This window comes from Mixophyes fleayi, chromosome 1 (genome assembly GCF_038048845.1).
Source record: "Mixophyes fleayi isolate aMixFle1 chromosome 1, aMixFle1.hap1, whole genome shotgun sequence".
Taxonomy (NCBI): Eukaryota; Metazoa; Chordata; class Amphibia; order Anura; family Limnodynastidae; genus Mixophyes; species Mixophyes fleayi.
The window spans coordinates 26,820,012-26,832,511 of record NC_134402.1 but is presented as its reverse complement, the minus strand read 5'-3'; the positions used below and the strand labels follow the sequence as shown (position 1 = coordinate 26,832,511).

Here is a 12,500-nt window from a genome sequence, read left to right as displayed (position 1 = left end):
GCGATGCTGGTTAACATTGAGAAATGGATTGTTTACATGTAGTGATTTATTTGATAGCTGAGCTTTCTTTAGCCCTTTACTGCTGGATTTTATAGATGCAGAAACACGCAAAACTTACAGTTAGAGATTAGCCAAATTATCCAAATTGCTCTATAGAATATTCGTCTCATACCACATTTTAGCCACTGCATCACGCGTTTCTCCACTGAAAGTTGGACACCAGTGTTCCGTTCAGAATTTCCCCAACCATTTTTGTTCCACATGGAATTCAAATCTAGCCCAGAGGATATCAGGTTGCGTGAGGGTTCTCCAGAAGTAGGCTGATTAAAATTAACATCTTACTAAAAGTTAAAGCTAAAAAAGTTAACCTGTTTTATTTGTAGTAAGGTTTATTTTAACCCTCATTTAAATGTTAGCAAGGTGGAAAGTGTCCCATAGGGAACAATGACAACTGTGACTGTTCTGTAGCTCCATTTTAAGTATGATTTACCCACAACAAAAGCACTGTGGGCAAACGGACATTTGCAAACATAGCATCTATATATAGCGTGGCTCTTCTAGCCACCACTAGTGGACGGAAAAACAAGTACTTTCCAAGAATTGGACACTTATTTACCGCTTTCAGTTTTTATCTCTACACTATCTTTATACAACTTTGTTTGTTGTGTTTTAGAGTGGTAGCGCCCAGAGATATTTATCACTTATGTGTTACAATTCTCTATTTAAGGTTTATGGCTGACGTTCCAGATATTCATCTCAGGCAGCCACCTTAGGAGCGCTCTAAGTTGGACATTTGAATAAAAAAACTAAAAATAAAATTAATTAGTTCTGCTGCATACTATGTTGGAGTATAACTGGAAAAACTAAGGGCAAATTCCACCAGCAAAATGAGCATAATTTTAATTTCAAGTATGGAAGAAGATGAATATTTCATAGAACAGTTTGGGAAATTCTGATCATCTCTAGATAAATAGATCACTGTTTTGAGATCCACTAAAGAACAAGCCAATGTACCCCGGGAAGATTTACAACCACCTATAAGTAACAATTTGTATCTAACACCTATGTTTTTCCTACATGCTGTAAAGAGATATTCATCGGGGTCAGACAATGAGATATTGTTGGTGAGAGGTGTTTTTCCTCCCACTTTTATAAAATCTTTCATTCCGTAGCCAACACCAAGAAATTCCTGAGTTAAGTATCTCAGTACAGAACAGTAAAACAATTTAACATGATCCAACTGTTTGTTGGTTTTTAGAAGGTTCAAGTGGCCCAGAATCAACATGTGGATCGAGTCCCAGTAAATTTTCTTATAGGTTGCTATTTACTAATTGTAAATTATTAATATAAATTAGAAATGGATATTTTTACTGTTAAAGTATTTTATATGGCTTTTTTTAAGATTGAAACAGGTATTGAACATTTGTGAACAGGCGCGGGCTGGGAGAGGGAAGCCCGGGGGGCACATAGACGGCCACATCACATGACACGGGATGCGGCCTCGTCATTGATGATGCATCTCGTGTCATCAGATGCGGCCGCGGGTAAAAATGTGGTATGTTGCATCCCGGGGGCGGCCGGCCGGCCTATCCCCCGGCCCTAATAGCGGTCTGACTGAGTGGCCCGCCCCTGTTTGTGAATTAATTTGCTGCTAAAGTATTTATTGGCTCAATATCATGAAACATTCAGGATCTGAACCATGTGATATTTCCTCACAAATCTTGATTCAAGTTATTACCCCTTCTCCTAATGTTCTATTTGAAGACTATGGAGAGCCCATCATCATCATCATCATCATCATCTATTTATATAGCACCCATATAAACATAATTATGTGTTTTCCATGTTTACCTTGAGGACAGAAGAGTGAGAAACCCCGGCTGATATAAAGCACTGAGTTGTTATTTATCATACAGTAATAAGTTCCTTGGTCCATCTGGCCACATGATTTAATGGTCAAGCTGTAGGCAGATCCTGTTCTGTCTGGTAAGAAACGTATCCTCAGATTTGGATCACTGTATTTTTGCTTCTTCGTGGGACTAAGGAACACAATTGATTCTAGATTCTTGGAGTCTTTCTTTTGATGCAACCAGAAGACTCCCAAGTCCATGGATTCTCCCATATCAGGATTACATTTTAACCTCACTTTCTCTGAAAAGCCGGTCTGCACCGATGGACCTTGTAGCTTCAGCTGGTGAGAACCTAAAATAGATATAACAAAGAGTTCACAGATCGGTGATAGATATGAGCAATCCATAATTAGGTGTATGTATTTATTTACAGTCTATGTTTGAGTAACTCATGTTCTTGTATTATAAATATGAAATTTATATTTGTAAGTATGCCGTCTATTTGTTGTCCTCATCAATGTTACTCTTGTCACATATTGTGGATTCAAATACATATAGTTAATATTTCAGTATTGTGTCATCTGCAATACAAACAGCTTAATAAATATCATACCTATATAATGGGTTCGGGCAACCTGTGACTCACCATTGTGAGCTCATTGTGGAACTGCAAGTCCCAGTATATCCTGCCAGCCTCTGTCCCTTTTCATAACGTGCCAAGGTTCAGATCCACCATTATACTTTGTGAATGTCTTATATTTAGTGCTTTCTTCAAGTGAAACATAAACGTAAAAACGGAAGGATGCTGTTTTTAAACAATTTTTTATATTTCATATTCCCTAAGTGGCATACCTATAAAAGGTAGCTAAATTCAGATATCACTTTCAATTCACTTCACCATCCCTTTTACACCTATTTCACAAACTTAACAGCGAATGTGACAGAGATCATAAAATGAAGTGAAAATAAAGCACATAGTGACATAGTAATGTTACTATAGATAAAAAGGAGTGAAAGAAAAAAATTAAGTAAACTTATATGTTAGATTGTAGATCCCCAAATCTCTGTTGTTTCATTGGTATATATCAGCGGTATCATCATCACCATTTATTTATATAGCGCCACTGATTACAATAATTTATAAAATAAACCAGTGGTCTAAATTCTCTACCGTCACTTCTAAACTTCCACTTCGAACACTGTGTATATATATATATTATATATATATATATATATATATATATATATATATATATATATATAATATATATATATATATATATATATATATATATATATATATATATATATATGTATATATTACAGAAACAGGTTTTCCCTTTATATAGTAAAAGGAGCGACTGAAAGACACCACAGTACATTTAAACATACATAACTCTTTAGTTCATGCTAAGTATATTATATAAGGGTTACAAATCTTTATACTAGCCGCCATGGGTCAAAAACGAACACAGGTGGTTTAAACAAATTGAAGTGCTGTCCTGCACAGCACACAGGTACAATATATTTGGGAAAATATGACTTACATGAGATGAGGCAAAGGAAAAGCAGAGGACAGATGACCGTGGCCATAATGTGATATTCTGCTGTGGTCCCAGTGCTGATAGAAGAAGTAATTCTCATACCTGAGACCTAGATCTTCACACCAGAGAGGATGTGATGTCAGTCACACTCAGTGCTAATCATAGAAGAACAAATATGTCATAATGCATAAAACAGCAATGCTGCAGCCCTTCATTTGCAGCGAACATAATTATTGTATTCAAAGGGGAAGGTTTCTTTTAATAGAGGTAATGAAATTGTTGAATGTATTGAACTATGAATACAGACAATAAAACAAATTTCCTCTTTTGCTGTGAAAAACAGACTAGAGGGGGGAGGGAGGGAGTGATGTGAGAGCAGTATGACAGACTGGAAGGGAGGGGGTGATGTTAGAGCAGTATGACAGACTGGAGGGGGGGGGGGGAGGGGTGATGTATAGAGCAGTATGACAGACTGGAGGAGGGGAGGGGGTGATGTGAGAGCAGTATTACAGACTGGAGGGTGAGGGGGTGATGTTAGAGCAGTATGACAGACTGGAGGGGAGGGGTGATGTTAGAGCAGTATGACAGACTGGAGGGGAGGGGGTGATGTTAGAGCAGTATGACAGACTGGAGGGGAGAGGGTGATGTGAGAGCAGTATGACAGACTGGAGGGGGAGGGGGTGATGTGAGAGCAGTATGACAGACTGGAGGGGAGAGGGTGATGTTAGAGCAGTATGACAGACTGGAGGGGAGAGGGTGATGTGAGAGCAGTATGACAGACTGGAGGGGAGAGGGTGATGTTAGAGCAGTATGACAGACTGGGGGGGAGGGGGGTGACGTTAGAGCAGTATGACAGACTGGAGGGGAGAGGGTGATGTTAGAGCAGTATGACAGACTGGGGGGGAGGGGGTGACGTTAGAGCAGTATGACAGACTGGAGGGGTGGGGGGTGACGTTAGAGCAGTATGACAGACTGGAGGGGAGAGGGTGATGTGAGAGCAGTATGACAGACTGGAGGGGAGGGGTGATGTGAGAGCAGTATTACAGACTGGAGGGGAGGGGGGTGATGTTAGAGGCAGTATGACAGACTGGAGGGGAGGGGGTGATGTTAGAGCAGTATGACAGACTGGAGGGGAGGGGGTGATGTTAGAGCAGTATGACAGACTGGAGGGGAGAGGGTGATGTGAGAGCAGTATGACAGACTGGAGGGGATGATGTGAGAGCAGTATGACAGACTGGAGGGGAGAGGGTGATGTTAGAGCAGTATGACAGACTGGAGGGGAGAGGGTGATGTGAGAGCAGTATGACAGACTGGAGGGGAGAGGGTGATGTGAGAGGCAGTATGACAGACTGGAGGGGAGGGGGTGATGTGAGAGCAGTATGACAGACTGGAGGGGAGGGGTGATGTGAGAGCAGTATGACAGACTGGAGGGGAGGGGGTGATGTGAGAGCAGTATGACAGACTGGAGGGGAGGGGTGATGTTAGAGCAGTATGACAGACTGGAGAGGAGGGGTGATGTTAGAGCAGTATGACAGACTGGAGGGAGAGGGTGATGTGAGAGCTGTATGACAGACTGGAGGGGAGAGGGGTGATGTGAGAGCAGTATGACAGACTGGAGGGGAGGGGTGATGTTAGAGCAGTATGACAGACTGGAGGGAGGGGGTGATGTTAGAGCAGTATGACAGACTGGAGGGGAGGGGTGATGTGAGAGCAGTATTACAGACTGGAGGGGAGGGGGTGATGTGAGAGCAGTATGACAGACTGGAGAGGAGGGGGTGATGTTAGAGCTGTATGACAGACTGGAGGGGAGGGGGGTGATGTGAGAGCAGTATGACAGACTGGAGGGGAGGGGGTGATGTGAGAGCTGTATGACAGACTGGAGGGGAGGGGGTGATGTGAGAGCAGTATGACAGACTGGAGGGGAGGGGGTGATGTGAGAGCAGTATGACAGACTGGAGAGGAGGGGTGATGTTAGAGCAGTATGACAGACCGGGGGAGGGGGTGATGTGAGAGCAGGTATGACAGACTGGAGGGGAGGGGGTGATGTGAGAGCTGTATGACAGACTGGAGAGGAGGGGGTGATGTGAGAGCAGTATGACAGACCGGGGGGAGGGGGTGATGTTCGAGCAGTATGACAGACTGGAGGGGAGGGGGTGATGTTCGAGCAGTATGACAGACTGGAGGGGAGGGGGTGATGTGAGAGCTGTATGACAGACTGGAGGGGAGGGGGTGATGTGAGAGCTGTATGACAGACTGGAGGGGGTGATGTGAGAGCAGTATGACAGACTGGAGGGGAGGGGGTGATGTGTGAGCAGTATGACAGACTGGAGGGGGAGGGGATGATGTTAGAGCAGTATGACAGACTGGGGGGAGGGGGGTGATGTGAGAGCAGTATGACAGACTGGAGGGGAGGGGGTGATGTGAGAGCTGTATGACAGACTGGAGAGGCGGGGGTGATGTGAGAGCAGTATGACAGACCGGGGGGAGGGGGTGATGTGAGAGCAGTATGACAGACTGGAGGGGAGGGGGTGATGTTAGAGCAGTATGACAGACTGGAGGGGAGGGGGTGATGTGAGAGCTGTATGACAGACTGGAGGGGAGGGGGTGATGTGAGAGCTGTATGACAGACTGGAGGGGGTGATGTGAGAGCAGTATGACAGACTGGAGGGGAGGGGGGTGATGTGTGAGCAGTATGACAGACTGGAGGGAGGGGGTGATGTTAGAGCAGTATGACAGACCGGGGGGAGGGGGTGATGTGAGAGCAGTATGACAGACTGGAGGGGAGGGGGTGATGTGAGAGCTGTATGACAGACTGGAGAGGAGGGGGTGATGTGAGAGCAGTATGACAGACCGGGGGGAGGGGGTGATGTGAGAGCAGTATGACAGACTGGAGGGGAGGGGGTGATGTTCGAGCAGTATGACAGACTGGAGGGGAGGGGGGTGATGTGAGAGCTGTATGACAGACTGGAGGGGAGGGGGTGATGTGAGAGCTGTATGACAGACTGGAGGGGGGTGATGTGAGAGCAGTATGACAGACTGGAGGGGAGGGGGTGATGTGTGAGCAGTATGACAGACTGGAGGGGAGGGGATGATGTTAGAGCAGTATGACAGACCGGGGGGAGGGGGTGATGTGAGAGCAGTATGACAGACTGGAGGGGAGGGGGTGATGTGAGAGCTGTATGACAGACTGGAGAGGCGGGGGTGATGTGAGAGCAGTATGACAGACCGGGGGGAGGGGTGGTGATGTGAGAGCAGTATGACAGACTGGAGGGGAGGGGGTGATGTTAGAGCAGTATGACAGACTGGAGGGGAGGGGGTGATGTGAGAGCTGTATGACAGACTGGAGGGAGGGGGGTGATGTGAGAGCTGTATGACAGACTGGAGGGGGTGATGTGAGAGCAGTATGACAGACTGGAGGGGAGGGGGTGATGTGTGAGCAGTATGACAGACTGGAGGGGAGGGGGTGATGTTAGAGCAGTATGACAGACCGGGGGGAGGGGGTGATGTTAGAGCTGTATGACAGACTGGAGGGGAGGGGGTGATGTGAGAGCTGTATGACAGACTGGAGGGGAGGGGGTGATGTTAGAGCAGTATGACAGACCGGGGGGAGGGGGGGTGATGTGAGAGCAGTATGACAGACTGGAGGGGAGGGGGGTGATGTTAGAGCAGTATGATAGACTGGAGGGGAGGGGGGTGATGTGAGAGCTGTATGACAGACTGGAGGGGAGGGGGTGATGTTAGAGCAGTATGACAGACTGGAGGGGAGGGGGTGATGTGAGAGCAGTATGACAGACTGGAGGGGAGGGGGTGATGTTAGAACAGTATGACAGACTGGAGGGGAGGGGGTGATGTGAGAGCAGTATGACAGACCGGGGGGAGGGGGTGATGTTAGAGCTGTATGACAGACTGGAGGGAGGGGGGTGATGTGAGAGCTGTATGACAGACTGGAGGGGAGGGGGTGATGTTAGAGCAGTATGACAGACCGGGGGGAGGGGGTGATGTTAGAGCTGTATGACAGACTGGAGGGGAGGGGGTGATGTGAGAGCTGTATGACAGACTGGAGGGGAGGGGTGATGTTAGAGCAGTATGACAGACTGGAGGGGAGGGGGTGATGTTAGAGCAGTATGACAGACCGGGGGGAGGGGGGTGATGTGAGAGCAGTATGACAGACTGGAGGGGAGGGGGTGATGTTAGAGCAGCATGATAGACTGGAGGGGAGGGGGTGATGTTAGAGCAGTATGACAGACTGGAGGGGAGGGGGTGATGTAGAGCAGTATGACAGACCGAGGGGGGAGGGGGTGATGTTAGAGCAGTATGACAGACCGGGGGGAGGGGGTGATGTTAGAGCAGTATGACAGACTGGAGGGGAGGGGGGTGATGTAGGAGCAGTATGACAGACCGGGGGGAGGGGGGTGATGTAGGAGCAGTATGACAGACTGGAGGGGAGGGGGTGATGTTAGAGCAGTATGACAGACTGGAGGGGAGGGGGTGATGTGAAAGCAGTATGACAGACTGGAGGGGAGGGGTGATGTTAGAGCAGTATGACAGACTGGAGGGGAGGGGGTGATGTGAGAGCAGTATGACAGACTGGAGGGGAGGGGGTGATGTTAGAGCTGTATGACAGACTGGAGGGAAGGGGGTGATGTTAGAGCAGTATGACAGACCGGGGGGAAGGGGGTGATGTAGGAGCAGTATGACAGACTGGAGGGGAGGGGGTGATGTTAGAGCAGTATGACAGACTGGAGGGAGGGGGTGATGTTAGAGCTGTATGACAGACTGGAGGGGGTGGGGGTGATGTGAGAGCAGTATGACAGACTGGGGGGAGGGGGTGATGTAGGAGCAGTATGACAGGACTGGAGGAGAGGGGGGGGTGATGTGAGAGCAGTATGACGGAGGGGGGGGGGGTGATGTTAGAGCTGTATGACAGACTGGAGGGGAGGGGTGATGTTAGAGCAGTATGACAGACTGGAGAGGAGGGGTGATGTTAGAGCAGTATGACAGACTGGAGGGGAGGGGGTGATGTTAGAGCAGTATGACAGACTGGAGGGGAGGGGTGATGTTAGAGCAGTATGACAGACTGGAGAGGAGGGGGTGATGTTAGAGCAGTATGACAGACTGGAGGGGAGGGGGGTGATGTGAGAGCAGTATGACAGACTGGAGGGGAGAGGGTGATGTTAGAACAGTATGACAGACTGGAGGGGAGGGGGTGATGTTAGAGCTGTATGACAGCCTGGAGGGGAGGGGGTGATGTTAGAGCAGTATGACAGCCTGGAGGGGAGAGGGTGATGTTAGAGCAGTATGACAGCCTGGAGGGAGAGGGTGATGTGAGAGCAGTATGACAGACTGGAGGGGAGGGGTGATGTGAGAGCAGTATGACAGACTGGAAGGGAGGGGGGGTGATGTGAGAGCAGTATGACAGACTGGAGGGGAAGGGGTGATGTTAGAGCAGTATGACAGACTGGAGGGGAGGGGGTGATGTGAGAGCTGTATGACAGACTGGAGGGGAGGGGGTGATGTGAGAGCAGTATGACAGACTGGAGGGGAGGGGGTGATGTTAGAGCTGTAAGACAGACTGGAGGGGAGGGGGTGATGTGAGAGCACTATGACAGACTGGAGGGGGTGATGTTAGAGCAGTATGACAGACTGGAGGGGAGGGGGTGATGTGAGAGCTGTATGACAGACTGGAGAGGAGGGGGTTGATGTTAGAGCTGTATGACAGACTGGAGGGGGTAGGGTGATGTGAGAGCTGTATGACAGACTGGAGGGGAGGGGGTGATGTTAGAGCAGTATGACAGACTGGTGGGGAGGGGGTGATGTGTGAGCAGTATGACAGACTGGAGGGGAGGGGGTGATGTTAGAGCAGTATGACAGACCGGGGGGAGGGGGTGATGTTAGAGCTGTATGACAGACTGGAGGGAGGGGGTGATGTGAGAGCTGTATGACAGACTGGAGGGGAGGGGGTGATGTTAGAGCAGTATGACAGACTGGAGGGGAGGGGGGTGATGTGAGAGCAGTATGACAGACTGGAGGGGAGGGGGTGATGTTAGAACAGTATGACAGACTGGAGGGGAGGGGGTGATGTGAGAGCAGTATGACAGACCGGGGGGAGGGGGTGATGTTAGAGCTGTATGACAGACTGGAGATGATGTGAGAGCTGTATGACAGACTGGAGGGGAGGGGGTGATGTTAGAGCAATATGACAGACCGGGGGGAGGGGGTGATGTGAGAGCAGTATGACAGACTGGAGGGGAGGGGGTGATGTTAGAGCAGTATGATAGACTGGAGGGGAGGGGGTGATGTTAGAGCAGTATGACAGACTGGAGGGGAGGGGGTGATGTTAGAGCAGTATGACAGACCGGAGGGGGGAGGGGGTGATGTTAGAGCAGTATGACAGACCGGGGGGAGGGGGTGATGTTAGAGCAGTATGACAGACTGGAGGGGAGGGGGTGATGTAGGAGCAGTATGACAGACCGGGGGGAGGGGGTGATGTAGGAGCAGTATGACAGACTGGAGGGGAGGGGGTGATGTTAGAGCAGTATGACAGACTGGAGGGGAGGGGGGTGATGTGAAAGCAGTATGACAGACTGGAGGGGAGGGGTGATGTTAGAGCAGTATGACAGACTGGAGGGGAGGGGGTGATGTGAGAGCAGTATGACAGACTGGAGGGGAGGGGGTGATGTTAGAGCTGTATGACAGACTGGAGGGGAGGGGGTGATGTTAGAGCAGTATGACAGACCGGGGGGAAGGGGGTGATGTAGGAGCAGTATGACAGACTGGAGGGGAGGGGGTGATGTTAGAGCAGTATGAAAGACTGGAGGGGAGGGGGTGATGTTAGAGCTGTATGACAGACTGGAGGGGTGGGGTGATGTGAGAGCAGTATGACAGACTGGGGGGAGGGGGTGATGTAGGAGCAGTATGACAGACTGGAGGAGAGGGGGGGGGGTGATGTGAGAGCAGTATGACGGAGGGGGGGGGGGGGTGATGTTAGAGCTGTATGACAGACTGGAGGGGAGGGGGTGATGTTAGAGCAGTATGACAGACTGGAGAGGAGGGGTGATGTTAGAGCAGTATGACAGACTGGAGGGGAGGGGGTGATGTTAGAGCAGTATGACAGACTGGAGGGGAGGGGTGATGTTAGAGCAGTATAACAGACTGGAGAGGAGGGGTGATGTTAGAGCAGTATGACAGACTGGAGGGGAGGGGGTGATGTGAGAGCAGTATGACAGACTGGAGGGGAGAGGGTGATGTTAGAACAGTATGACAGACTGGAGGGGAGGGGGTGATGTTAGAGCTGTATGACAGACTGGAGGGGGTAGGGTGATGTGAGAGCTGTATGACAGACTGGAGGGGAGGGGGTGATGTTAGAGCAGTATGACAGACTGGAGGGGAGGGGGTGATGTGTGAGCAGTATGACAGACTGGAGGGGAGGGGGTGATGTTAGAGCAGTATGACAGACCGGGGGGAGGGGGTGATGTTAGAGCTGTATGACAGACTGGAGGGGAGGGGGTGATGTGAGAGCTGTATGACAGACTGGAGGGGAGGGGGTGATGTTAGAGCAGTATGACAGACTGGAGGGGAGGGGGTGATGTGAGAGCAGTATGACAGACTGGAGGGGAGGGGGTGATGTTAGAACAGTATGACAGACTGGAGGGAGGGGGTGATGTGAGAGCAGTATGACAGACCGGGGGGAGGGGGTGATGTTAGAGCTGTATGACAGACTGGAGGGGAGGGGGTGATGTGAGAGCTGTATGACAGACTGGAGGGGAGGGGGTGATGTTAGAGCAATATGACAGACCGGGGGGAGGGGGTGATGTGAGAGCAGTATGACAGACTGGAGGGGAGGGGGTGATGTTAGAGCAGTATGATAGACTGGAGGGGAGGGGGTGATGTTAGAGCAGTATGACAGACTGGAGGGGAGGGGGTGATGTTAGAGCAGTATGACAGACGAGGGGGAGGGGGTGATGTTAGAGCAGTATGACAGACCGGGGGGAGGGGGTGATGTTAGAGCAGTATGACAGACTGGAGGGGAGGGGGTGATGTAGGAGCAGTATGACAGACGGGGGGAGGGGGTGATGTAGGAGCAGTATGACAGACTGGAGGGGAGAGGGGGTGATGTTAGAGCAGTATGACAGACTGGAGGGGAGGGGGTGATGTGAAGCAGTATGACAGACTGGAGGGGAGGGGTGATGTTAGAGCAGTATGACAGACTGGAGGGGAGGGGGTGATGTGAGAGCAGTATGACAGACTGGAGGGGAGGGGGTGATGTTAGAGCTGTATGACAGACTGGAGGGGAGGGGGTGATGTTAGAGCAGTATGACAGACGGGGGGAAGGGGGTGATGTAGGAGCAGTATGACAGACTGGAGGGGAGGGGGTGATGTTAGAGCAGTATGAAAGACTGGAGGGGAGGGGGTGATGTTAGAGCTGTATGACAGACTGGAGGGGTGGGGTGATGTGAGAGCAGTATGACAGACTGGGGGGAGGGGGTGATGTAGGAGCAGTATGACAGACTGGAGGAGAGGGAGGGGGGTGATGTGAGAGCAGTATGACGGAGGGGGGGAGGGGGTGATGTTAGAGCTGTATGACAGACTGGAGGGGAGGGGTGATGTTAGAGCAGTATGACAGACTGGAGAGGAGGGGTGATGTTAGAGCAGTATGACAGACTGGAGGGAGAGGGGGTGATGTTAGAGCAGTATGACAGACTGGAGGGGAGGGGTGATGTTAGAGCAGTATAACAGACTGGAGAGGAGGGGTGATGTTAGAGCAGTATGACAGACTGGAGGGGAGGGGGTGATGTGAGAGCAGTATGACAGACTGGAGGGGAGAGGGTGATGTTAGAACAGTATGACAGACTGGAGGGGAGGGGGTGATGTTAGAGCTGTATGACAGCCTAGAGGGGAGGGGGTGATGTTAGAGCAGTATGACAGCCTGGAGGGAGAGGGTGATGTTAGAGCAGTATGACAGCCTGGAGGGGAGAGGGTGATGTGAGAGCAGTATGACAGACTGGAGGGAGGGGGTGATGTGAGAGCAGTATGACAGACTGGAAGGGAAGGGGGTGATGTGAGAGCAGTATGACAGACTGGAGGGGAAGGGGAGCTGACTTGTTAG

The 12,500-nt window shown here is 50.3% G+C and overlaps 1 protein-coding gene across 1 annotated transcript in view; it reads right to left on the bottom strand.

The window, feature by feature from the left end:
• LOC142152192 (T-cell surface glycoprotein CD8 alpha chain-like) overlaps positions 1-3,603 on the bottom strand; it is a 26,613-nt gene extending 23,010 nt beyond the window's left edge. Inside the window, exons 1-2 of the mRNA XM_075208990.1 lie at positions 3,398-3,603; positions 1,852-2,202 (exon numbers count right to left, since the gene is read on the bottom strand). Of these exons, the coding sequence (XP_075065091.1) occupies positions 1,852-2,202; positions 3,398-3,494 (448 nt within the window). The 5' untranslated portion in view covers positions 3,495-3,603. The remainder of the gene's footprint in view (positions 1-1,851; positions 2,203-3,397) is intronic.
• Between the last annotated feature and the right edge of the window lie 8,897 nt (positions 3,604-12,500).